This window comes from Gymnoscopelus braueri, assembly GCF_963280865.1.
Source record: "Gymnoscopelus braueri genome assembly, chromosome: 5".
Taxonomy (NCBI): Eukaryota; Metazoa; Chordata; class Actinopteri; order Myctophiformes; family Myctophidae; genus Gymnoscopelus; species Gymnoscopelus braueri.
In genome coordinates, this window is record NC_137606.1 from 14044893 (window position 1) to 14068400 (window position 23508).

The following is a 23508-nucleotide window of genomic DNA, read 5'->3' on the forward strand; positions in this document are numbered from 1 at the left end:
TAAATAAGTACATCAATCAATGCAGTATAGTCCAATTTCACAAGTTTTCAAATGTATAAATTGTATGAAAATCTTTTGCCGATCTACAAGCTCACAATGCGTCGCACTGTGAGCTTGTAGATCTGCTATTTTCAAATGGCCGAAATGTAGGGCTGAAGTGGGTAATGTATGTTTTGTAATAATAATCTAAATCTACAAAGTAACTAGTAACTTAAGTTTGAGTAATTATAGTGGAAGTACAATATTTGCCTCTAAGATGTAGTGGAGTAGAAGTAAAAGTATTGAAAATGGGAAATACTCCAGTGAAGTAAAAGTACCTCAGTACTTGAGGACATGTACTTAGTTACTATCCACCACTGAATGTACCACAGTAGGCTGTTTATAGTGTTTCTCATTCAGCTCATTCACAAGCAAACAAAAATACAGCCAGGAACAAACATTGGAATATGAAAACTAAAACTTTAATTGCCAAGAATAAGGTTCATACAAGGACTTTGCTTTGGCCTATGGTATAATCATAAGCCAACATTAAACAAAAACAAGCATCACACATTATATAAATCACAATCAATGGTGCACTGAAGAAGACACATATTTCCATATCTAAATTATTACCACAATACCATCAAGGAACCAAATGTAAACATTTCAACAACTATTAAGGTGCATACAAGGACTTTGCTTTGGCCTGTGGCACAATAACCCAAAATTAAACAAAAACAAGCATCAAACATATACGTAAAACAAAATATGGTGCACTAAAAAGACTCATATTCCCATACCTAAATTATTACCACAATACCATCAAGGAACCAAATGTAAACATTTGAATAAATATGGTAAATTGGTGAATAAACAAGTCCAACGTGCACAAACATCTTTGGCATTAGCATGACATTCTATATCCTTCAATTTGTGCAATAGATTCATGGCATATTAAGTACACACCGATATGCATATTCTCTTTTTAAGCTCGCTATTTAGAAACCTGAAACGTTTCAAGGATTAGTTACAATCTTTGTGCCCATTACCTGCTATTTACAACTTTAGAACTTTTCAAGGATTTTTTATTGATTTATGTTTGTGCCATTTATGTTTGTGTTTATGAATTTGGTCTTCTAATTTAGCAGCTATTTTTTATCAAGTTTTACTTTCTGGAATAACATAATAGGCAAAACATACAATGGCAGGATACACAAGTGCAGCTTTTTATATTTTCTCCTTGGCCATTCTGAATCAATACAGGCACGTGAATGGAGTGCAAATAAGGATGTGCCAACTCTTTTTTCATATTGTGAAAAGTGCATTAGTCAATTATGTTGTCAGAAGTTTAACAGCAATCAAAAGTAATGATACTGTGTGTGAAACCATCACTGTACAATGCTAATGCAGTGGATTAAATGTTTGAAGGGAATGGTGTAAACCTGGAAAAGGTTCACGTTGACAGAAACGTAAGAATAAGCCAGACATAATATTCTATTCCTTGTTCCAACCCCGCTGGTGGATAGGCAAGATGGAGAAACAGGCAGGATGTACCTCTCACAGCCCCAGGGCATCTTTCTGCACCTTGCAGCCCAACAGGGTATTTCCAGCCTCAATGCACTCCATCAGATTGGGGACTGAAATGTCAGTAGAGAGTACATAGTCAGTGGTGTAAAAAGTACTCAAATGTTTTACTTAAGTAAAAGTATCAATACTGCAATGCAGAAGTACTCTGTTACAAGTACAAGTCCGGAATTAAACATTTACGAGTAAAAGTACAAAAGTATTGGTATTAAAATGTAATTAAAGTACCAAAAGTAAAAGTACTAAAATGTTTGAAAATATCTTTCATAAAATGAAATCTACAAGCTCACGACGCGTTGTGAGCTTTTAGATTGGCTATTTTCAAATAGCCTAATTATAAAATAAGGCTAAAGTAGTTAATGTACAGTATGTTTTATAATGCAATCATTTATATCTGCAAAGTAACAAGTAACTAAAGTTTTCAAATAATTGTAGTGGAGTAAAAGTACTGTAATTGCCTCTGAGATGTAGTGGAGTAGAAGTAAAAGTATAGACAATTGGAAATACTCCAGTAAAGTAAAAGTACCTCAAAATGGTACTTAAGTACAGTATTTGAGTAAATGTACTTAGTCACTTTACACCACTGTACATAGTGTACATATATCAGAAGATGTGGAATACAATACATATACAAATGTACAGGTATGTGTATGTACAGTTAAATAGATGCAGTTGTACAGGCTTAAACCATGTTCATTGTAATCAGTTTGATTTTGTTGCTCATTTATTTTCACCCCCGCTTTCTAAGTTTGGATGTAGGTGGCTTTCCAAAATTCATACAGTAAAGTTGTGCTTACAAACAAATACTGGAATGCACAAGTGTCAGGCACAGGACGTTAATGAGCACAGAAAAACACCAGCGTTCATTTCACCTTTTTGAGCATGGACCCAGGATACCGCCTTCATAGCCAGAAGCTGCCACTCATCCTGGGCTTCCATCTTGAAACCATGGAGCCAGATCAAAGCCAAAACAGTGGTCCACACTTCCTGGTTCACCTGATAAATCAAAACCATCAAAGAATACACACATATAGCACAAAGTATTAAACTAACATAAATCAATTACATTAATCACAATGAACACATACAAATCCCTCCAATGCATTCCCTTTTTCCAAATAACAGGATATAAAAAAGATAACTGGGAAGTCTCTCCTCATCCAATAACAGCCTGGGACCACTTGAAACATTATCACTTTTCACGGCTGTATCACAGGTCCAATCATAACCCAGTTATTGGGCTTGGCACAAATGCCTCTTTCAACCATAGTTAGATAGTTCCAGATGATTATCGATAAATGTCGGCAAACATCTCATGAATACTGGCTGTAGTAGTTGACCAGCATTTTCACTGAATAAATGAAAACAAAACAATGTGTTCGCATGAATACGTTTCACCTAAATTGCTGCGTTAGCTTCACAATATCATGATGGCACGCATAATGTTAGTTAGAGTATGTGTAAAGCATAATTAACCACTTGTACTCAAACTATTCTGGGGGGGAACATGCACAATAAATAGCCGTGCTACAAGCTTGCATTGCGGTGCGTTGTGAGCTTGTAGATCTGCTATTTCTGGCGAACAGATTTGGTGTAGAAGCAAACAAAAGCAGACCAAATACAGAGCCAACTCAGGTGCGTGTCATTTAAGTCATACTGCAGGTAAATAGAGCACTTTCTCCACACAGCCATTAGATGAAAGCCAGATTTTAAAATGTGCATTTGATGGAGCCCGGAGCCTGCCAATCACAATGCGGGACAGGGTCTCAATTTTTCGGACGCATGAAAAGGAAATGCGGGACTAACGCTCACAAAGCGGGACATCTGGTCACCATAGTGTTGATCGATATTCAATATATCCATACATCATGCAGCCGTCTCCACACTCAAACCCATGGACTCAGTTTACCACTCAGCTCTGAGGTTTATTACTGGTGACAGCTACAACACTCACCACTGTGCCCTGTATGATAAGGTGGGCTGGACTTCTCTGACTGAGAGGCGCAATAATCATTGGCACCTCTTTATTTATAAAGCCCTGGTTGGAAAATTACCACCTTATATCTCATCCATGCTACGTCAGAAACCTAGTCACATTCAAACTCGCTCTGGCGATTGGCTAGTCCTTCTGGTTCCTTTTGCCAGTTCGGAACTGGGAAAGACTGCTTTCAGCAGAACCTGATTCCTGGAACCTCTTGCAACAAGAGCTGAAATTGAATACCATAGCATCTATTGGCCATTTTAAGAACTTATATAAGAACCGTGCATTACCTGTATGCAACTGTTTTAACTGATTGCTATCAACATTATCGTTTTTCTTGTTGTTCTTATGTTATATATATGTGTGTAATCTTGGCATCATTGTAAATGAGGGTCTCCCTCAATGATCTCTCAGAGTGAATGAATGAACTTGACTTGACAGTGACTGACCTGTGCAGGCATTGACTTTTCCACTTGGTCCTTGCTCTTCCCCAGTACATTTTCCAGGGTTGATGTCTGAGTCCAGGAGCCAGAGGCTTTCTGGAGGGAAATCAACTGCAGCAATGTGTCTCTGGGTGGCTGAAGAGGGCTAGCCCTCTTCAGCCACTTCTCAGGGTCTGCAGCTGCACAGTCAGCGTCATCCAACATATCAGATGCTGTAGAGAAAATAGAAGAACATCAAAGACACAAGTTTCTATGTGTATTAGCAATCATTATAACTGCAGCGAGAATAGTTTCTTGAACATGGTTTATTTGCTGTAGTTTCTTGTCTTTACATTTGTATTCATGAAACCTTGCCATAAAAATAAAGTTTTATTTGTATTATTGCGGGAAGAATGAAGCCGGTTGAAATCCTGTGAAAACTGACTCACACAACCCAATTCATTGCACTTTGCTGGCAAGTTAACGAGTTTCAATTAATATTAGGAAATAAACGGTTTGTCATTTCATTTCACATTTCATTTTCGTCATATTACATCATTAACATAATTTGCGGCACGTGAAGTACAAAATGATTATAATACCGCTGAAAACAAGTCAATGGTGTAGTCAATGGTGTAGCAATGGACTTCATGTATTTTCGTGACTGGAACTGATGTAAAAAATTGATTGGCGTCAGAGAAGACCAATTGACTATATGAGGAATTGGCATAACAACTACATTGGGAGAAGACAAAAATCTGACATTTCCTAAAAAGACAGTTTTTTGGATCCCTGATATACATGAACTCTTTAGCGTATTCGCTAAAAATAACATAAAATTACTACTTACTTTCTCCTCCTCCTCCTCCACCTCCGCCACATCTTGCATTAGATGAAAAAAATGACCTTCCTCCTCCTCCTCCACCACATCTTGCTTTAGCTGAAAATGAGAATTAAAACGACAATTAAAATCTGTACCAAAAAACGCAGTAGCCAAACTGTTCTTTCCATTTATTTTGTAAAGTTCTCTTCGATTCATAAATTCCTATATATATAAAAAAATAAGTGTGGAGCAGAGGAGGTCACACAGAGGAATCCAAAGAAAGATGTAGTTTATTACTTTCCTGCATGCATGTTACAAGGCCGTTCACACAGGAAGCCGACTGGTATTAATTCCTTTTTGCAAGTGCTTTGCCACTTTTCAGAATTCTGGGGTGGCGGTGAGCGCAGCAGTGGTGGAAAAAGTACTCAAATGTTTTACTTAAGTAAAAGTATCAATACTGTAATGTAGAAGTACTCTGTTACAAGTAAATGTCCGGAATTCAAAATTTACTTGAGTAAAAGTACAAAAGTATTGGTATCAAAATGTACTTAAAGTAAAAACGCGATGCGTTGTGAGCTTGTAGATGGGCTATTTTCAAATAGCCTCTGTATAAAATAGGGCTGAAGTGGTTAATGTATGTTTTATAACGTAATCATTTATATCTGCAAAGTAACTAGTAACAAAGTTTTCAAATAATTGTAGTGGAGTAAAAGTACAATATTTGCCTCTGAGATGTAGTAGAGTAGAAGTAAAAGTATAGACAATTGGAAATACTCCAGTAAAGTAAAAGTACCTCAAAATTATACTTAAGTACAGTACTTGAGTAAATGTACTTAGTTACTTTACACCACTGGAGCGCAGTGGCTTTCTGCCAGGTTTCCACTGTCTGCAGCTCCGCTCAAAGTTCAACAAAATTCTACTTTGAGCCCTCAGCCCTCTAGCCGCTAGCCTCGATCTCCAGGCTTTTATCGCTTAGTTTTGCTAAAAAATAAAAGCCTGGAGGAGCGCGTCGGTGTACCCGGTATAGGAAGTGTTTCATTTCCCCAACCAACCAGAGTGCAGTGGGCGTCGCTCGTAATGTTGTGTTAACGGGGCGGGGGTTGACGGACAGATCGGTGAACCAATGGGATCAGGCGCAATCTCTCCGCGCCTCTATACACCCGCCCCTCTATACACGAAAACAGGAGCGCTAGTGCAGCCTATCTAGCCGCTGACGTTCGAACATGCAGCTATGGATTGAACGGTGAACTACCACACATTGTCTGCCACATTACATTATGACAGATTGAACTGTCTGTGTGTGTGTGTGTGTGTGTGTGTGTGTGTGTGTGTGTGTGTGTGTGTGTGTGTGTGTGTGTGTGTGTGTGTGTGTGTGTGTGTGTGTGTGTGTGTGTGTGTGTGTGTGTGTGTGTGTGTGTGTGTGTGTGTGTGTGTGTGTGTGAGACCACAGGGTTGTACCAGTTGCTACACTCTGATTTAAATATGGTGAAACACAGTGGTGGAAAGTAACTACGTACATTTACTCATGTACTCAGACTGTACTTAAGTACAATTTGGATATACTTTACTGGGGTATTTCCAATACTCTTACTTCAACTCCACTACATCTCAGAGGCAAATATTGTACTTTTACTCCACTACAATTATTTGAAAACTTTAGTTACTAGTTGGTAACTAGTAGCAGATATACATTATTACATTTTAAAACATACATTAACCACTTTAGCCCTTTTTTATACCTAGGCTATTTTCAAGTACATTTTGATACCAATACTTTTGTACTTTTACTCAAGTAAATTTTGAATTCCGGACTTTTACTTGTAACGGAGTACTTCTACATTGCAGTATTGATAGCTGGGCAACATATCCGCATCCTATGTGAACTCCTTTAGCCTACATAAATAACAATAGCATGCTCAAACTATGACAATGCATTAAATCCCACACAACCCAATGGAATGAAACTACTGTATAAAGGCCTGGAAGTGAATACAAGTTAGAAAATAAAATGTACACTGGAAATGTCAACTCAATCCATTGCACTTCACTGGCAAATTAATCCATTTCAGTTAATATAAGGAAATAAATGGTTTGTCATTTCATTTCACACGGTGATGCATCATTATCACAATTTGCTGCACATGAACGGTTTTCAAACTTGTGAACTCAGTCATAATTGTATTTCATTAGTGACCATCTCAAACTAGTGTAGTACTGTACATCTATTGAAGCCAAACACTTAATCAGTTATAGTGAGGATAAATACCAAACATAATACCTCTTCCTCCTCCTCCTCCTGTTAAAGAAATATAAAAAAACAGGAGCATCAAAACAGTGTTATTATTATTGTAAGACCAATAAAAACAAACTAGGAAATAAAGAGCATTAAAAGAATGAGGTCCCCATTTTGCAAGTACAAGTAAGTCTAAAGTCTTTTAGACTTAGTCTCATTGGAAGTCCTAAGCTCGTTGGAAGGTATCAAATGACTTGAAAAGACTTGAAGTCTCAAGTCAAGAGAAGTCACGAGTCATTGGCGTTGAAGTCCAAGTCGAGTCTCAAGTCCAAGTCTCGAGTTCACACCTCTGGGTACTACTGATATGAAAATCACACACACCCGTGACCCTACTGTGCCCATCCACCCATATCGGCAGACAGCAAGTACCCAAAACACCACACACATGCAGGTGAGAAAAAGCTTACACTGCGTCTCTGGAAAATATCAATTCAGAAGTTAGTTGTGCCTCATGCCATTACACCTTCCCAAAAAAGGGTCTCTAAGCATGTAATGAGTGCCAGGTCTCATAAGCCAAATTCTAATAGTCCAATTTCTACCTTCTCGCCTCATCCGTCCTCCAGCATTGGGGTGTTACGGTGAAATTGGTGGCCTGCTGAAATATGTGCCCTTTCTTGTGGACTTCACATAATGTCAATGTCCGAACATAAATCAATGCTGTTTGTCAATCAACAGGGTTAAACCTAGAGATATTTAGGCCACATATTGCAAGACGTGGAGAAGATGTGAAGTCCACAAGATGTTCACACGTCCATGCTGGATGACGTTTGACAGAGGAGGCGAGGAGTCCAAAATTTGAGTATTGGAATATGACTACAGTATTCTTAATTAACACTGACATGGCGGCCACTTTGCTCATGACCAGGCAAGACATGAACTAGTAGGGGGTACTAAGCACAAAAAATGGCCAAATCGTTACGCGGCGGATAAAAGCATGAAATTTGATACAGATGTCCCTTGGGTCATCCTAAAACATCCTAGAAGGGGTGCCCAAAAAAATCTTAAACAGGAAGTGACTTATGGACAAAATTCAAAATGGCCACCTAAACTGTTGACCGTTGACTCAAAAGACACCAAAAGAATCTCCAAAAAGCATAAAATTTGGCACATATGTCCCTTGGGTCATCCTAAGACATCCTAGAAGGGGTGCCCAAAGGAATCTTAAGCAGGAACTGAGTTATTGACAAAATTGAAAATGGCCGCCTACAGTGTTATCTATTGACTCAAAAGACAACTAAAGAATCTCATAAAAGCATACAATTTGGCATACATGTCCCTTGGGTCATCCCAAGACATCCCAGAAGGGGTGCCCAAAAAAATCTTAAACAGGAAGTGAGTCATTGACAAAATTGAAAATGACCGCCTACAGTGTTGTCGATTGACTCAAAAGACAACTAAAGAATCTCATAATGGCATACATGTCCCTTGGGTCATCCTAAGACATCCTAGAAGGGGTGCCTGAAATGATCTGAAACAGGAAGTGAGTTATTGGCTAAATTGAAAATGGCTGTGTACAGTCTTGACAGATGATGCAAAAGACACTCATAAAAAAATATCTCATAAAAGCATGAAATTTGGTACAAATGTCCCTTGGGTGATCTGAATGCATCCTAAGGGGTGCCAAAAAAAGTTTGAATAGTCTCTCAATGGAAAACACTCCTCCCACACGGGCTGCACTGCTACAATATTCAAATCGAGCAGCCAATCTAGCATTTGGTCCAGAAGCCTGAAAGCTATGCAATCTCTACCATCTCCTGAAAAATAAATTAAAGTCGCTGATTCGTGGACACCTTTATGGACACTCTTGCCAGAGGCTGCTTAAGTTTGTAGAGAACTCAAGTGTGGCTGCAAAGCTGAGCCCTTCTGTTCGAGAAAGTGTAGATGCTGGGTTACCTTGCAGAGCATTATGCCAATGTGCTGGTAATTGCGAAATGGCACACATGAATACATGTAGTTACTAAACACTAATCACAAAAAAACAGTAATGATCAAGAAGAAAATACATGAGAAGATAGAGTGTAAAACAAGCAAGAAGATGTAGAGTGCAAAATAAATAAGATGCAGAGAGTAAAATAAGAATATGCAGAGTAAGATAAGATGCAGAAAGTAAAATAAATAAGTGATGTAGAAATGAAAACAGAAGGTAGACTACAAAATACGGCAAGTTATGCACTGCATAACCTGTCGTATTGAGTCTGCATAATATGCAGACTGCCATGGTCAACTGTTTAAACAGCCATTTAGAATTTCTTCAACATGGTCCCTTCCTAAAAAGTTTAATAAACAAGCAAACAAATAAATAACCCCTTCTAGGATATATTAAGAAGCACTCAATGTACGTACCAAATTATACACTTTTATGACGTCCCCTTATGTTTTCTTTTGTGTCAACTGCTTTTAGGCGGTCACTTCCTGTGTAAAACCTTTTTGGGCACCCCTTGTAGGATGCGTTCAGATCACCCAAGGGACATTTGTACCACATTTCATGCTTTTATGAGATTCTGTAGGTATCTTGCATCATCTTTCAACACTGTAGGCGGCCATTTTCAATTTAGTCAATAACTCACTTCCTGTTTCAGATTATTTTTGGCACCCCTTCTAGGATGTGTTAGGATGACCCAAGGGACATATGTGCCAAATTGTATACTTTTTGGAGATTCTATAGGCTTTTTGAGTCAATCGCCAACACTGTAGGCGGCCATTTTCAATTTAGTCAATAACTCACTTCCTGTTGAAGACTTTTTTGGGCACCCCTTCTAGGATGTCTTAGGATGACCCAAGGGACATGTGTGACACATTTTATACTTTTTGGAGATTCTTTAGTTGTCTTTTGAGTCAATCGACAACACTAGGCGGCCATTTTCAATTTGGTCAATAACTCACTTCCTGTTTCAGATTGTTTTGGGCACCCCTTCTAAGATGTCTTAGGATGACCCAAAGGACATGTGTGCCACATTTTATGCTTTTTGGAGATTATTTTGGTGTCTTTTGAGTCAACGGTCAACAGTTTAGGTGGCCATTTTGGATTTTGTCCATAACTCACTTCCTGTTTAAGATTTTTTTGGTCACCCCTTCTAGTATGTTTTAGGATGACCCAAGGGACATCTGTATCAAATTTCATGCTTTTATCCGCCGCGTAACGATTTTTCACTTAGTACCCCCTACTAAACGAACACAGGTCACTATATAACAAGGGATATCTCAAAATCAGATTTTCAAGAAATCACGAAATGCTCAATCTCAATCAAGGTCTGTTTGAAAACGATAAATATCACTGCCATCAAATATCACTGCCATCAAATAATAAACTTTGAGAACCCCTGAAATAGACATATTCATTTTCGTCTGCAACATGAATCCCCACATTTTCTTGATCACATTCTACCATGTATTCAAATATTTCAAAAATCCAACCAACCTTCAGAATTACAAGACATTTTAGCCATCCTAATGCGACCCTTTATCTTGGGGACACATGCTGTGGAAATGACAAAGTTCCAGTTTACAGGGGACTTTAATTACTTTAAGCTTGAACTACTTGAATTTCATCCATATTAAATTAGGTCTTAAAAAAAACTCTTTCTATATCTATATCTATCTTGCTCAATATATAAAAAGACAGTTTTTTTTTCTTTTCTTTTACCTGATGCCGAAAACATCATCCGACCTCCTGGTCCACATTGCGGACTGGCCATGGAGCCATACATCACTATGACAGGGATAGCATAACATAGTTAGTGAATTCCAGTGGAAGTTACTTCAATACAGACAAAACAGCAGCTAATTACTGCATATTGCTGTGCTAAAGCCTAAAGTGTTTATTTGTAAGAAATAAAATCAAATGAAATCTGGTTTGAAATGACCAAACCTGCCTACCGATGACTTCACTGGTAGTCAGGTTTCTGAACTGTCCACAGCCCTCCTCTGAGACACAGATTGAATCTTAATATAATGAGCATCAGGGAGGACTGGTTATATGATAGGTTGAAAATGGGTGAAGTTCTCCTTTAAGGTAATTTATCTATTAATGCACTAAAATGCGTGCGTGCGTGCGTGCGTGCGTGCGTGCGTGCGTGCGTGCATGCGTGCGTGCGTGCGTGCGTGCGTGTGTGTGTGTTGTCCAAGCTGGTCGCAGTGCACCACCTTGGACAACTCGTTCCAGCCCACAGAAATACCTTAAAACTAAATTTATGAGAACACATTTTTACAGATGTCCACTTACTTGGTGCTGGAACATTTCTGCGTAACAGAGGTCCTTGTACAGCCTCCCCACTTCCTCTGTTGACAGCGATGAAGGCAGTGAAGGCACTGCTCACTCCTGATTGGACGCTGAGTTCCACCACCTTCTTCTTCTCTGCTTCATCCTGCTGCCCTCGCTTGTCTCTCTGTTTCAGCTCCAGGGAGCGAATCAGTGTCCGAGCTCCCAACCTGTGGACTGTCAATCTGTACACAGGAGAACAGAGGTGTAATGTTTTTAATTGTCTTTAATAAGAAAGACTTTAGGAAAGCTGAGAGGGAGACATCATAGGGTAAAGGAGAGAAGGCTCTGGATGGACTCATTTAACACATTTAAAAATATATATATATGAAAAACTAGTCAGATCAGTAATCGAAATGGCAAATGTCATCCATTAAAGTATTTTTAACTGAAGTAGAATTTGTATTTGAAACTTTGAAACTTTGAATTAAAAAACATCACATGAGGTGCGTAAGTAATCTGTAAATTCCACAAAACTGTGTGTGTGCGCACGTATGTGTAAGTGTGTGTGTGTTTGTTTGTTTGTTTGTTTGTTTCTGTCTGTCTGTCTGTCTGTCTGTCTGTCTGTCTGTCTGTCTGTCTGTCTGTCTGTCTGTCTGTCTGTCTGTCTGTCTGTCTGTCTGTCTGTCTGTCTGTCTGTCTGTCTGTCTGTCTGTCTGTCCTTTACATGTCTCGAGAACCACCCAAAAAATTGCCTTCACATTTGGCGAGTGTATTGTTGACGGCCCAAGGAAGCACTATGTAAAAATAAATAAATACATGAAATAAATAGCCATGATGCGAAATGACAGCAACACAAAATCAACACGTCATACTGTATATGACTGACATCATAGTCTGCTTTTCAAGTACTCAACAGGTGCTACACTAGTAGCTCCTCAAGATGCAATTCAAACCATATTGGGATGTTTGCAGTCATTAGTATAGCTGTTATCCACCTCCACGTTTGACATCTTTATTTCTTGTGAGTGTATGCAATATTTAATGGAAGTATATTTTGCATATCCAGCGGGAATGTAGGGTCTAGGCAGTATTTAGAGAAGTTGTGCCAGTGAAAAATTATATAAAAAAAAAAAAAAAAATGAAAATCCCACAGAGTACAACTGGGATTCTCTGCTGGAACTGTTACCTCCACGACCGACTTCAGATAAGTGATAGAAGGTGGATGGATGGATAAAATAGATGCAAATCTATCTATTAAACAAATGAAGAATTTCTCTACTGAAAGAGAAGAGCTTGCTTTACCCAGTGCCCTCTGTTGGTTTGAGACTGAAGTGGAGCTGGTACTTGAAAGGTTGGTCTGCCAGCCTGTACTTCACTTTCACACTACCTTCACTGGCACTTGAACTCTAACAGAAAAAGAGGCAATGGGATAAAGTGTCAAAAAAACATGCAGGGACATAATGTAACTGCCTGAGAGTATATACTTACTACCAGCCCACTTAGGGTGACCACCTTCAAACAGGCCCATTGAGGGACAGATGAACCCGTTTCGCGGGACCCCGCGTGCGCGCGCGAATTTTATTTGCGGTTCTGGGCGGATTGGGTTTTTTTTTTTTTCCAGTTTTTGGTTTCTTTATTTCGGTTTTAGGGTTAGGATTAGGCTTAGGTTAGGGTTATGTTATTTAATTATTATTTTTGCCTGATTTTACCGATTTATTATTTTTAAAAAATCTTTTTTTTTCTTCATATCTTTGATTTTCGGAACATTGCTCTGCTTGTGCGGGACAGAGGGTCCAACTTCGGGACTGTCCCGCAAATTTCGGGACGGGTGGTCACCCTAGGCCCACTCGATATACTTATTCTCAGGTAACAAGACTTTTTGTTGCTTCATTTTAATAATGAAATTTGATTAAAACAAATGTATGGATTTGTTTTAAAATGCTGTATTTTACATAAAGACATGTCTATAAAACACCAATTAAGGCACCAAACATATTTTTCTACAGTGATCTTAAACAAAGGAATGCGGGCTAGAATTGTATTTCTCTGATGGAAGTTGATGCTCTTACCTCTCCAGTGAGCTGGGCATAAATGAGTGACCTCTGACCCTGGAAAAGGGTTGTGATGGGCGGAGACAGAGGCGTTACAGACACTCCCTTTGGCAGGTCCCACTTAAGAGAAATATCCACCACAGCTGGCTGCAGGGCAAAGCGAAGTGACTGCATCACCTGGAGAGTAGAAAGGTGCAATGTAAAATCAATCTAAAAAGGCTTTTACATTGTTCACTCTTACTTACCCATTTGTAACCACTTCTATCGCTACTTCGTCGATCAGAGGTCTATACTAGGCCCTGTCCATTTCCCCCTCTAAATCAAATATCTTCCCCGAAAATAGCCAATCTGCAAGCACACGACGATGCGAGCTTGTAAAGCAGCCATTTTCACCAAATGTTCATCCAAGTGACGCTAGGGTTCAAGTGGTTAACTATTAATTCTTCTGAATGTACAGTGCACTCACATAGTATCTCTACCTTGCAATCGCAAACACTTCATACAAGGAACTTGGTTTGCTTCTGGTGCAGCGATAGCCCAACATTGAAAAATGTATAATGTAAGACTACCTGCAATGTATGAATGTATAGGACTCACATATGATGCAAATGGACAGTGCACAACAAACAATCTGAAAACAAACTAAACATTATACAATGTGCTTGTTTCCATGGCTCTATTAAAAAATCATTGTTGTCTTACTTTGGGTTGCATCCTCTCAGTTCCTGTGATGAACTGGGCATGACCTCCTCCCTGCTTGGACATCCCATTAATGAGAGCAGAGCTGGCCCCCTCCCCAATACCAAAAGTGAAACACCTGTGGCACACATGCGCGCGCGCGTGCACATTCACACACACACGCACGCACACACACACACACACGTGCAGAAACACACACACACACATTAGCATTAGGACAACAGACATACACTAGTAGGAATGGTGTCCAATGTATTGTAAGTTTATGTACTGTACGTGTTTTTTGGTGGCCCCACCTGTGAGAGCCAGCATTCTTCTTCACTAGGTCAATAACATCCTTGGTGTTTCCCACCTCACCGTCAGTAAAGACAAAGAGCTGTAGATGACAAATATGACAGGAGGCATTACATGTCCACAGGAGTTACACAACCCCACGTTGAGTATGTTTTCAGTCACACGGGTGGATAGAGTGTGCAAATAACACGAAGAGGTGTGGTACCTATCTTCCCTGTTAGTTTGGTATGGCTTTACATTACAGCAATACAGTATAAGATCATACCGTTTTAACCTTACAGTACAGCAGACATGACTCACACAAGGGCAGGTATCTTCCCTGTTAGTTTGGTATGGCTTTACATTCCAGCAATAGGCCTACAGTATAAGATCCTACTGTTTTAACCTTACAGTACAGTAGACATGACTCACACAAGGGCAGGTATAGGGACTGGGACAAGAGGGCAAGTGGGTGTTGCCTGTCAAATCTACAAACTGGAGAGTAAAAGCCCAAATGAAAGGGTCTGTTCAAATGTAAATGAACACTCAGGGTTTTAATGTACTAGCTGTGTAGTGGTGTGGTTTAAAGTTAAGGTTAGATGTCGTAGAAAATGTAATGTAAGAATTAACGTTTATTAAGACAACGATTTGTGTGTGTGTGTGTGTGTGTGTGGGCGCGCGCGCGCGCACGCGCGTGCGTATAAAGACGCCAAATGGATGATACGCAAAAAAGCCAAAGGCTGATTTCCATTGTGGTTCATTAAACATCAAAAATTGTTACAGAAACCATGCCACACATGCTGAATGGCTGCTAACCTGTTATGCCTATAAAGGACATAGCACGCCACAAAAGATTAGTTGAAATCATAACAAAGGAACAACATAACAAAGGACACATCCACCGTCAGTGAGAATGTACAAACATTCCTGTGTCAAACCTTCCATGTTTCATCTCTGCACTGATAACCCCGAAATCTTTCTGCTAATACACCAGATGTTGTTGCTGTCAATGAAGGCTCCAAATCAGTTTCTATTCTTGAAGTAGCCTGCACCTTCGACTCTAGTTTAGAGGACACTTTTATGACGGAAGTTATCAAATACCGAACCGCTCGTTGATACCATTAATGAGCTCGGTCATAGGTGCAATCTACTTGTTTTTGGCAGTTATCCATAGGCCGGAAAAAAAAAGAAGCAGAAAAAGCAGCTAAACTGCTTGCAAAATTCTGCTTCTATTATTGGTAGCCACCAAATATGGCGAAAATGCTGCTACTTATACCTTTGAAGGGAGTTTTGGTATTTGTCTGGGATCTGTTGTTTACTTTTTTACAACATCTTGTAAATCTTTGTGTCCTTGTATTTGTATCTCTGTGGACATGAATACATTATTAAAGTGTGTGTGTGTGTGTGTGTGTGTGTGTGTGTGTGTGTGTGTGTGTGTGTGTGTGTGTGTTTTACTTGTCTGGGGTGAGCGGGAATGCAGGATTGCTTGTATATATGTTTGAGGGGCTGAAGGATTTCTGTTCCTCCCATATTAGCTTTCATCATCTCAACCTTCTTCACAGCCTCCTCCATGGTGTCCTGTTTATACTCCACACTATTGCTATATAAACACACACACACACACACACACACACACACACACACACACACACACACACACACACACACACACACACACACACACACACACACACACACACACACACACACACACACACACACACACACACACACACACACACACACACACACACACGTTTGTATTATTAAAGTTGTGAAGACATGAACATTTTAGGACTGCAGTTAGCTTTTAAATGGGTTGTTTTCGGTTCTCGCCACCAGCATTCAACTAAGTATAAATCAGGCATAACTCTTCACACGCACGCACACACGCACACATACACACACACAATTGCATTACACATCGCAAGTTATTTTGTGAACTGAGGCAACAGGAGTAGAGTCACTTACGGGAAGATGTGATCAAAGTTACTCCCAAAACCAAAGATGTTAAAGTAGCAGCCCATGGGCAGACTTTTAAGCAGGAGCAGCAGAGTATCCTACATGTGGGAGGGAGATGAGATAACAGAGTGCACTGAGTAAAAGGAAAAACACACGAAAACATAGTAGAGAGAGGTTTAAGGAAATAGGATGTAGAGTCCATGTTTGGGGATTACCCTGGCACTGCCAATGCGAGTCTGACCATGCCTGGTGCCACAATCCATGCTTCCAGAACGATCCATTAGAAACAGGAACTCCCCACATGAAGTCACTGATGACATCACAGCTTTAGGGAACTCTGGGTACAAGCTCAGCATGACCACTGGGTCGCCCATCAGAGAGCCTGGAAGGAAGGATGGATGGATGGATGGAAGAAAGAGATAGAGAAAAACATCTGCCTTCTATCACATTAAACCGCTTCAAATTGATAATCTGATACGATTTGTATAAGAAAGTAATCCAATTTGACAATGGATAATCTAATTCCACAAAGGTTGCTCTTCCTGCAAACGTCTTGTGTTGACAACAGTGGAGAGAAAGAGAAAGAGAGAGAGCGAGAGCGAGAGAGAGAGAGAGCCTCAGTTACCAGCTTTGACAGACTCCTGTCCTGCCTCCACTACAGCAGTGGGCTGGTGGGAATCTTTGTAGTAAATCAAGAGCTCCACGTCTCTGTCAAACTTATGTCCTGCAGCCAGCCTGACCTGCGTCCCACAAAAAAAAAAACTTATGAACGATACGTATTAAATATCATTTATTTTGCACATGCCTTGGATACACACATGATATACTGTGTAGGTAGGACATACTGTAACCATTCACATAAACACGTACTAAACATGCATAGACAAACAGACACGCACACACACACACACACTCTCACACAGACACGCACACACACACACACACACACACACACACACACACACACACACACACACACACACACACACACACACACACACACACACACACACACACACACACACACACACACACACACACACACACACACACACACACACACACACACACACACACACACACATTACCGAGGCCTGGGTGTGCTCTGTGTTGAGGTACTGAAGAGGGTCCAGGGAACTGTTGGACTCTACTTTAGAGACGGGGCGAGTAGAGGTCACTCGGGCAGAAAAGGACAGACTGTAGGGCACTAGAGAAGCTGGAACAGAGGTCACCTGAGGCTGACCACTCCCTCCACTACCTAAGAAAGAGAGGACTCAAGTACTAAATGTTGTAATTTACACACCAAATTATCATTGAGTGTATTTGGCCTTTATATTACTTTCCTCTTATCAAAAACCCTGAAAATGAACCTATATTAAAGGCGTTTATAATTGTACAACTATGAATTATTTAATATAATTATATTATATGAAATATTATAATATATTTGAATATTAAAAATAATGATGCATAAAAATTCAATTGGGATTATAGAGGAAAACTGACTAGTGTGTGTGTGTGTGTGTGTGTGTGTGTGTGTGTGTGTGTGTGTGTGTGTGTGTGTGTGTGTGTGTGTGTGTGTGTGTGTGTGTGTGTGTGTGTTCATACGACTCTGTAGCACTAGACTGTGTTAATGTGGTCTAAATCAGCAGATTCAGAAAGTCTCAATATATATTTGATAAAACAAATCATCGAATATTCACATTAAAATCCAGAATCAGATTTAACCAATTAAAGTCGGATTAGGATGCAGCTCTACTAGGCGGTGTGCCGAGGCTGAACTGGTCTGGTGGAAACCCTGTAATGTCATGACTGAATTGGTTAGCTGATGTTTTCTACCTTCAGGTTGGTAGCGGGGGTTGAGCACAGCAGGCAGACAGAACCTCAGCCCATCGTCAGCCTCCACAGCCAGCTCAGTAACGTACTCCAGCCTGATGGAGGCGCTCTCCCCTGGAGGCAGACTGCCCACACTCAAAGAGAATACATCAGGGCTCTGCTCGCTCTCCTCCAATAGGAAGGCCTGCTGGCCTGAGCTCAATGCATCGTCATAGTCCTCCCGAGCCTGAGAGGATAGATGAGTGATGGTTTAGTTCTGACCTACAGCTATTATGTCTGTGACGACACTTTAAAGTCATAGGCCTACTGTGTAATATTCATTTTAGCAGTCTTTTTGGCGACACGTATTTTTGGCGACACGTATTTTTGGCGACATGTCTTATGGCTCCGTTGTCGGGGGCTGACACTCCTGAAAAAAAATTGTGTTTAATATTGTTTAGAGAAGTTGACAAAAACACATTTATGTGAGTTATTGTATAAAATATGCAAGTGAAAGATTATGTCAAGATTATATCAAAAATTAAATCAAATAAATGTTGTTTCATTTAAAATGTTACAGGGTATGGCTTTAGCTATAGTATGAAGATAATTATAAGGAAACCTCAAGACAACTGTTCATTTATGTGGAAATCAGTTGTTAAATTCTTGTTCTGAAAAGGTTGACATTGACTGGTAGAGCTGCCAGGGTGGCCGACCGTTGACAATACAGTTGTGTGTTAAACCTATACTTAGCCAGTCACTAATGGATTTGCTCTAGGAATGTGAAAAAAATATATATACAAATTGTCTTTAAAGTAATACTAGGTAACTTTTTCAACAAAACTAAAGTTAAATTGTATATCTTTTGTGAGTGGCAAAAGTTTCACAACACCCACTCCATGAATTTCACCCCCGAAAGCCTTTTAAACATATATTTTCTATTGAACGGTGATAGGGGTGTCTTTCCCGCGAAAATGACGTCATCTGGCCGGAAAACGGAAGCGGAAATGCACTGGTTTCCTGTTTGGCCAGGAACTACTGCACCGGTTTCCTGTTTGGCCAGGAACTACCGCGCTAATAACAAAAAGGAAACTGATTTTAAGAGATTGTATGATTTGAAGATCGAAAAACAACAGAAAAAGAAAACACAGCTCAAGGTAACTAAAGCTCCACTGGCTAAGAGAAACGATCCACAGATCGTATAAAACAATTAAAAGAACGCTTTTTGAAACGCTTCCGTCTTCCGGTGAAAACGAATGGAATTCTGGGTAACAGAGGATATAAACGAACGGCCTGCACTGCAGTGACGGTAATGACCAGCAGAGGCTGCTAAAAATCGTTATTTGTGGACCTGCACTGTATAACTTTAAGCACTCGCAGCCTGAATGGTATGTTTGATTGGTTGGCTATGTCCAGTACTTTGTACAGAAAACGTAAAATGTATTTGAATACATACACACAAGACAGACATAACAGAGTTCATTTGTTTTGAATCTTGATGTGGTAAAATGCACATACAGGCACAATGAGCGATCGTTGACCTACTTTCGCATGGGGGGGGGGGGGGCAAGCAGAAGCGCTGCTCGTAAAGGGTGGGTTTCGATTTGAGACAATTCTTTTTTTAAATGTTACCACAGTAATAAAAATTCCATACCGCCCCAGCTCACGTACGTGATGGAAAACACAACAACTACATGATTTTTCAAATATTTTGTGTTGGTGGGGACAATTCTCAGCGCATCACAGAGACTGAATTGGTAAACGGAAGATCAATTCCTCCACGGAATAAGTCAATGGTGTCTTCTAATCTAAATCCATATGTGCTTGGCTTCTAATGATTAAGACACTTAAATCTAAATCAATCATTCAAATGTGGTTGTAAACACACAGAACTTTGCCAATTATGTCTTCACCTTTTGTTTCTCCTTCACTTCAGCCACAACCTCTGTCTGTCCAATCTTTGCACTGAAATGACAGACGGCAGCATCGCCAGGAAGAGGGAAGACAAAGACAGCCTCTATAGGGCTCTCCTCCTTGTTCTCATACTGCAGAATGGAGGTCACTGTAGCCACATGATCCCTCACCTCAACCTCCACCTCAATGCCTTTCAGAGGAACTGACAGACAAACAGAAGCATGGTGAGAGACGTTCAGGACAAATAGTAGTACAACTTCTGTTTTTATGGCACTTCTGCTTCAGTCTACAATGCAGCCATATAATGCAGGTCATGAGCAGGATTAAAACCCATGCCATTACAACTACATCTATGAGTATAGTGTGATGGGGAAATTAATACACTTGTCCTTGCTGTATTATATTAATGTTGCAAATGTAATAGAAATCCTTTGTCTAGTAGTGAGTGGACTCTTTATCTTGTGTGCACGTAGTGGTAGAGCATTCGGTTCTACAAAGGATACTCTACAGCAGGGGTAGGCAACCTTAGGCACGGGTGCCAACATTGGCTCAGGGGAGGGTGATAACTGGCACCCTAGCATAAATGTGAGAGGGAGGATTTTTCTTTTAAAAGTCTCCTCACATCTGTATGCATATTACATCCTGCACATAATTCTACATTCATTCAAACTCTGAACTCTGACTGGGGAGGGAGTCTGGGAGATAGGTGGGTGAGTCTAATGATCATTACAATGTCTGATGTGAAAGAAAATAATTCAAAAGAGAAAACAAATTACATTTGTTATGACTATGGACAATCCAAAATGTTGATGTCAAATCAAATTTAGATGTGGTGTCATAATGAAATGTAATGTTGTTATGGCACACTGACTATCAATAAAACAAAAACATGGCACTTCATGTCAAAAAGGTTGCCGAACCCTGCTCTACAACAAGGACAAGATTTGTACTAGAAAGCCTGTGAAACATAACGGCTGCCACATCTTTGAAAATAATAAATTATAATTTGAAATTCCAATAAAAATGAACCCTATCAAAAGCTATACAAATGGGTCTGCCAAGTTTGAAAAGGTTTTATTACTTAAAGTCAAAATGATCAAAAAAATCACACCCTGTGTGAAGTGGGCGGTGTCTTGCTAGCTAATCACAATACTGAATGGAGTCAACCAATCATGTACAAAAAATAAATACATTTATTGAAACACTCTTTATGATGGAAGAAACCATAACTTGAAAAAAACCAATGTATGGTTTTTTTCAAGTTATGGTTTCTTATATAGGGCTATGCACATGTGTCATATGACACTGGCCAATCACAGTCCTGAATAGACTGTGATTGGCCAATCACGGTGCAGGGTTAGGCGGGGTAAATTTTTGTACATTTTTGGCCAATGCACATTCCTGCATATTGTACAAATTTCCAAACCTCACTTATAGGGGCGGTTTCACCGCCCAAAAATACTTTAGATAGCTTTAGAGCAGTGTATATATGAAGTAACTTCACAAGCATGCCCTTAGGAGAGAAGCCATAATCAAATGACGATAGAAATATACATTATGAGGTAATTGAAGGTAAACAAAGGGTCATAAATTGTGTCAGAAAAAAGGTTTGGGTTGAAATGATTCATTTAGTGTAAATGTGTCTTCATTTAGTGTCTGTTTTTCTTTTTCTACTCTTTTCTTTTCTTCAAATAATGATGCTGTACCTGGATCTTTCTTGGCAGAAAGCAAACCGCAACAGTTCACCATATTGTCTGTACCACCTGGAAACCTGGAACAAGGAAGTTGGATATTTTACTCGAAATCTGGAACAAAGAAGTTATATAATAATAATAATAATAATAATAATAATAATAATAATAATAATAATAATAATAATAATCTGTATTTATATAGCAAATTTTCAATGCTATTATGAGCTTGTAGATCGGCTATTTTCAAAAGATTTTTTATGTGAAAACTTGTGAAATGGGACATTCTGCATAATGAGTACTTTCTACTTTTGGTACTTTAAGTACATTTTGATACCAATATTTTTGTACTTTTACTCAAGTACATTTTGAATTCCGGACTTTTACTTGTAACATGTTCTACAACATTGCAATGCCAGTATTACTTTTTTCCAGTAGTTTAGACATTCATACAGTGTAATACTTTCTTTACAACCTAAAAGGTAATGATCACTTGAAAACATTATGTATAACAAAGAATTTCACCCACATTTGACATTTTACACCTGTGAACCTGTTAATAAAGTTGAAGTTAAAGTTGAAGTTGATCTTAAAGGGCGTGGCTCATAACTGGACCATAATAAGTAAATCATATTATTCAGATGAATTGTCTCCCTATAAAGGGCTTAAGACACACCTGAAAAGCACTTCGAGCCATTATGGAACTAACACAATTTGACTGGGAGCACCTGACGGATTGGAGATCATGCATTTCCTTAAAATGTCCTAAGGGTTGGTTGGGTCTGTCGAGATGTTTAGCAAATTGACCACTATAACAACGAGCTGGCCATTTTGAGAAAAATAAAATACATACATAAAACCCGGAATACATTCTTACCTTTAAGTTAGAATACGGTAGGTTGGGTCTGTCTGTATCAGGGTCTGTGTGTGTTGAGCTTCTGACGCAGATGGGTCTGATCTGTGTTCCGTGAGCAGAAATAACGGAGCAGAAATAAGACTTCCGGTTGACGATCTCTTCAGAATAAGAGTACCCTCTAGAGTAAAAAGAAACCATTGAAAACCATTGAAAAACGGTTCATTTGCACATTAAAACTATAAATTAAGCATTTAAACGAAGCTATATAACACATATTATGTTACTGTGTAACAAAAACGGATTTAAAACATTAATAATTTATCTAAATGGATAAATGCTGTTCAAAGGAGTGCATAGCCTATACAAATTGGACACTGGACAGGAGACGGAGCTTGGTGCCGGAACTTGCAAGGTACGCACGCGTTCGGGGGGACCCCCTCTACACCGCCACATGCTCCGCTAAGCGGCACAGGTGCATTTTGAAAAGTGGCGGGCCGTCCAGTGAGGTCAGGGGTCAGAAAAGGGCCTTTTTCAGTGCATAGCCTATACAAATTGGACACTGGACAGGAGACGGAGCTTAGTGCCGGAACTTGCAAGGTACGCACGCGTTCGGGGAGACCCCCTCTACACCGCCACACGCTCCGCTAAGCGGCACAGGTGCATTTTGAAAAGTGGCGGGCCGTCCAGTGAGGTCAGGGGTCAGAAAAGGGCCTTTTTCAGTGCATAGCCTATACAAATTGGACACTGGACAGGAGACGGAGCTTGGTGCCGGAACTTGCAAGGTACGCACGCGTTCGGGGGGACCCCCTCTACACCGCCACACGCTCCGCTAAGCGGCACAGGTGCATTTTGAAAAGTGGCGGGCCGTCCAGTGAGGTCAGGGGTCAGAAAAGGGCCTTTTTCAGTGCATAGCCTATACAAATTGGACACTGGACAGGAGACGGAGCTTGGTGCCGGAACT

General features: G+C 39.9%; 2 protein-coding genes across 2 annotated transcripts; both read right to left on the reverse strand.

Annotated features, from left to right (window-relative positions):
• Positions 1–439: 439 nt before the first annotated feature.
• On the reverse strand, positions 440–4917 carry LOC308085094 (von Willebrand factor A domain-containing protein 5A-like). Its single transcript, XM_080428165.1, has 4 exons — positions 4820–4917; positions 3997–4202; positions 2439–2562; positions 440–1619 (listed from the first exon to the last, which is right to left on the reverse strand). The coding sequence occupies exons 2-4, from the start codon at positions 4192–4194 to the stop codon at positions 1540–1542; spliced, it is 402 nt and encodes a 133-aa protein (XP_080284291.1). The 5' UTR covers positions 4195–4202; positions 4820–4917; the 3' UTR covers positions 440–1539.
• Positions 4918–5550: 633 nt separating this feature from the next.
• On the reverse strand, positions 5551–22659 carry LOC308085093 (von Willebrand factor A domain-containing protein 5A-like). Its single transcript, XM_080428164.1, has 17 exons — positions 22569–22659; positions 21707–21771; positions 20000–20202; positions 18111–18333; positions 17360–17529; positions 16897–17011; positions 16487–16653; positions 16281–16369; positions 15765–15909; positions 14333–14412; positions 14040–14154; positions 13356–13514; positions 12589–12692; positions 11308–11528; positions 10729–10794; positions 10504–10563; positions 5551–7088 (listed from the first exon to the last, which is right to left on the reverse strand). Exons 2-17 carry the CDS (start codon positions 21747–21749, stop codon positions 7036–7038), a joined length of 2013 nt encoding a protein of 670 aa, XP_080284290.1. The 5' UTR covers positions 21750–21771; positions 22569–22659; the 3' UTR covers positions 5551–7035.
• Between the last annotated feature and the right edge of the window lie 849 nt (positions 22660–23508).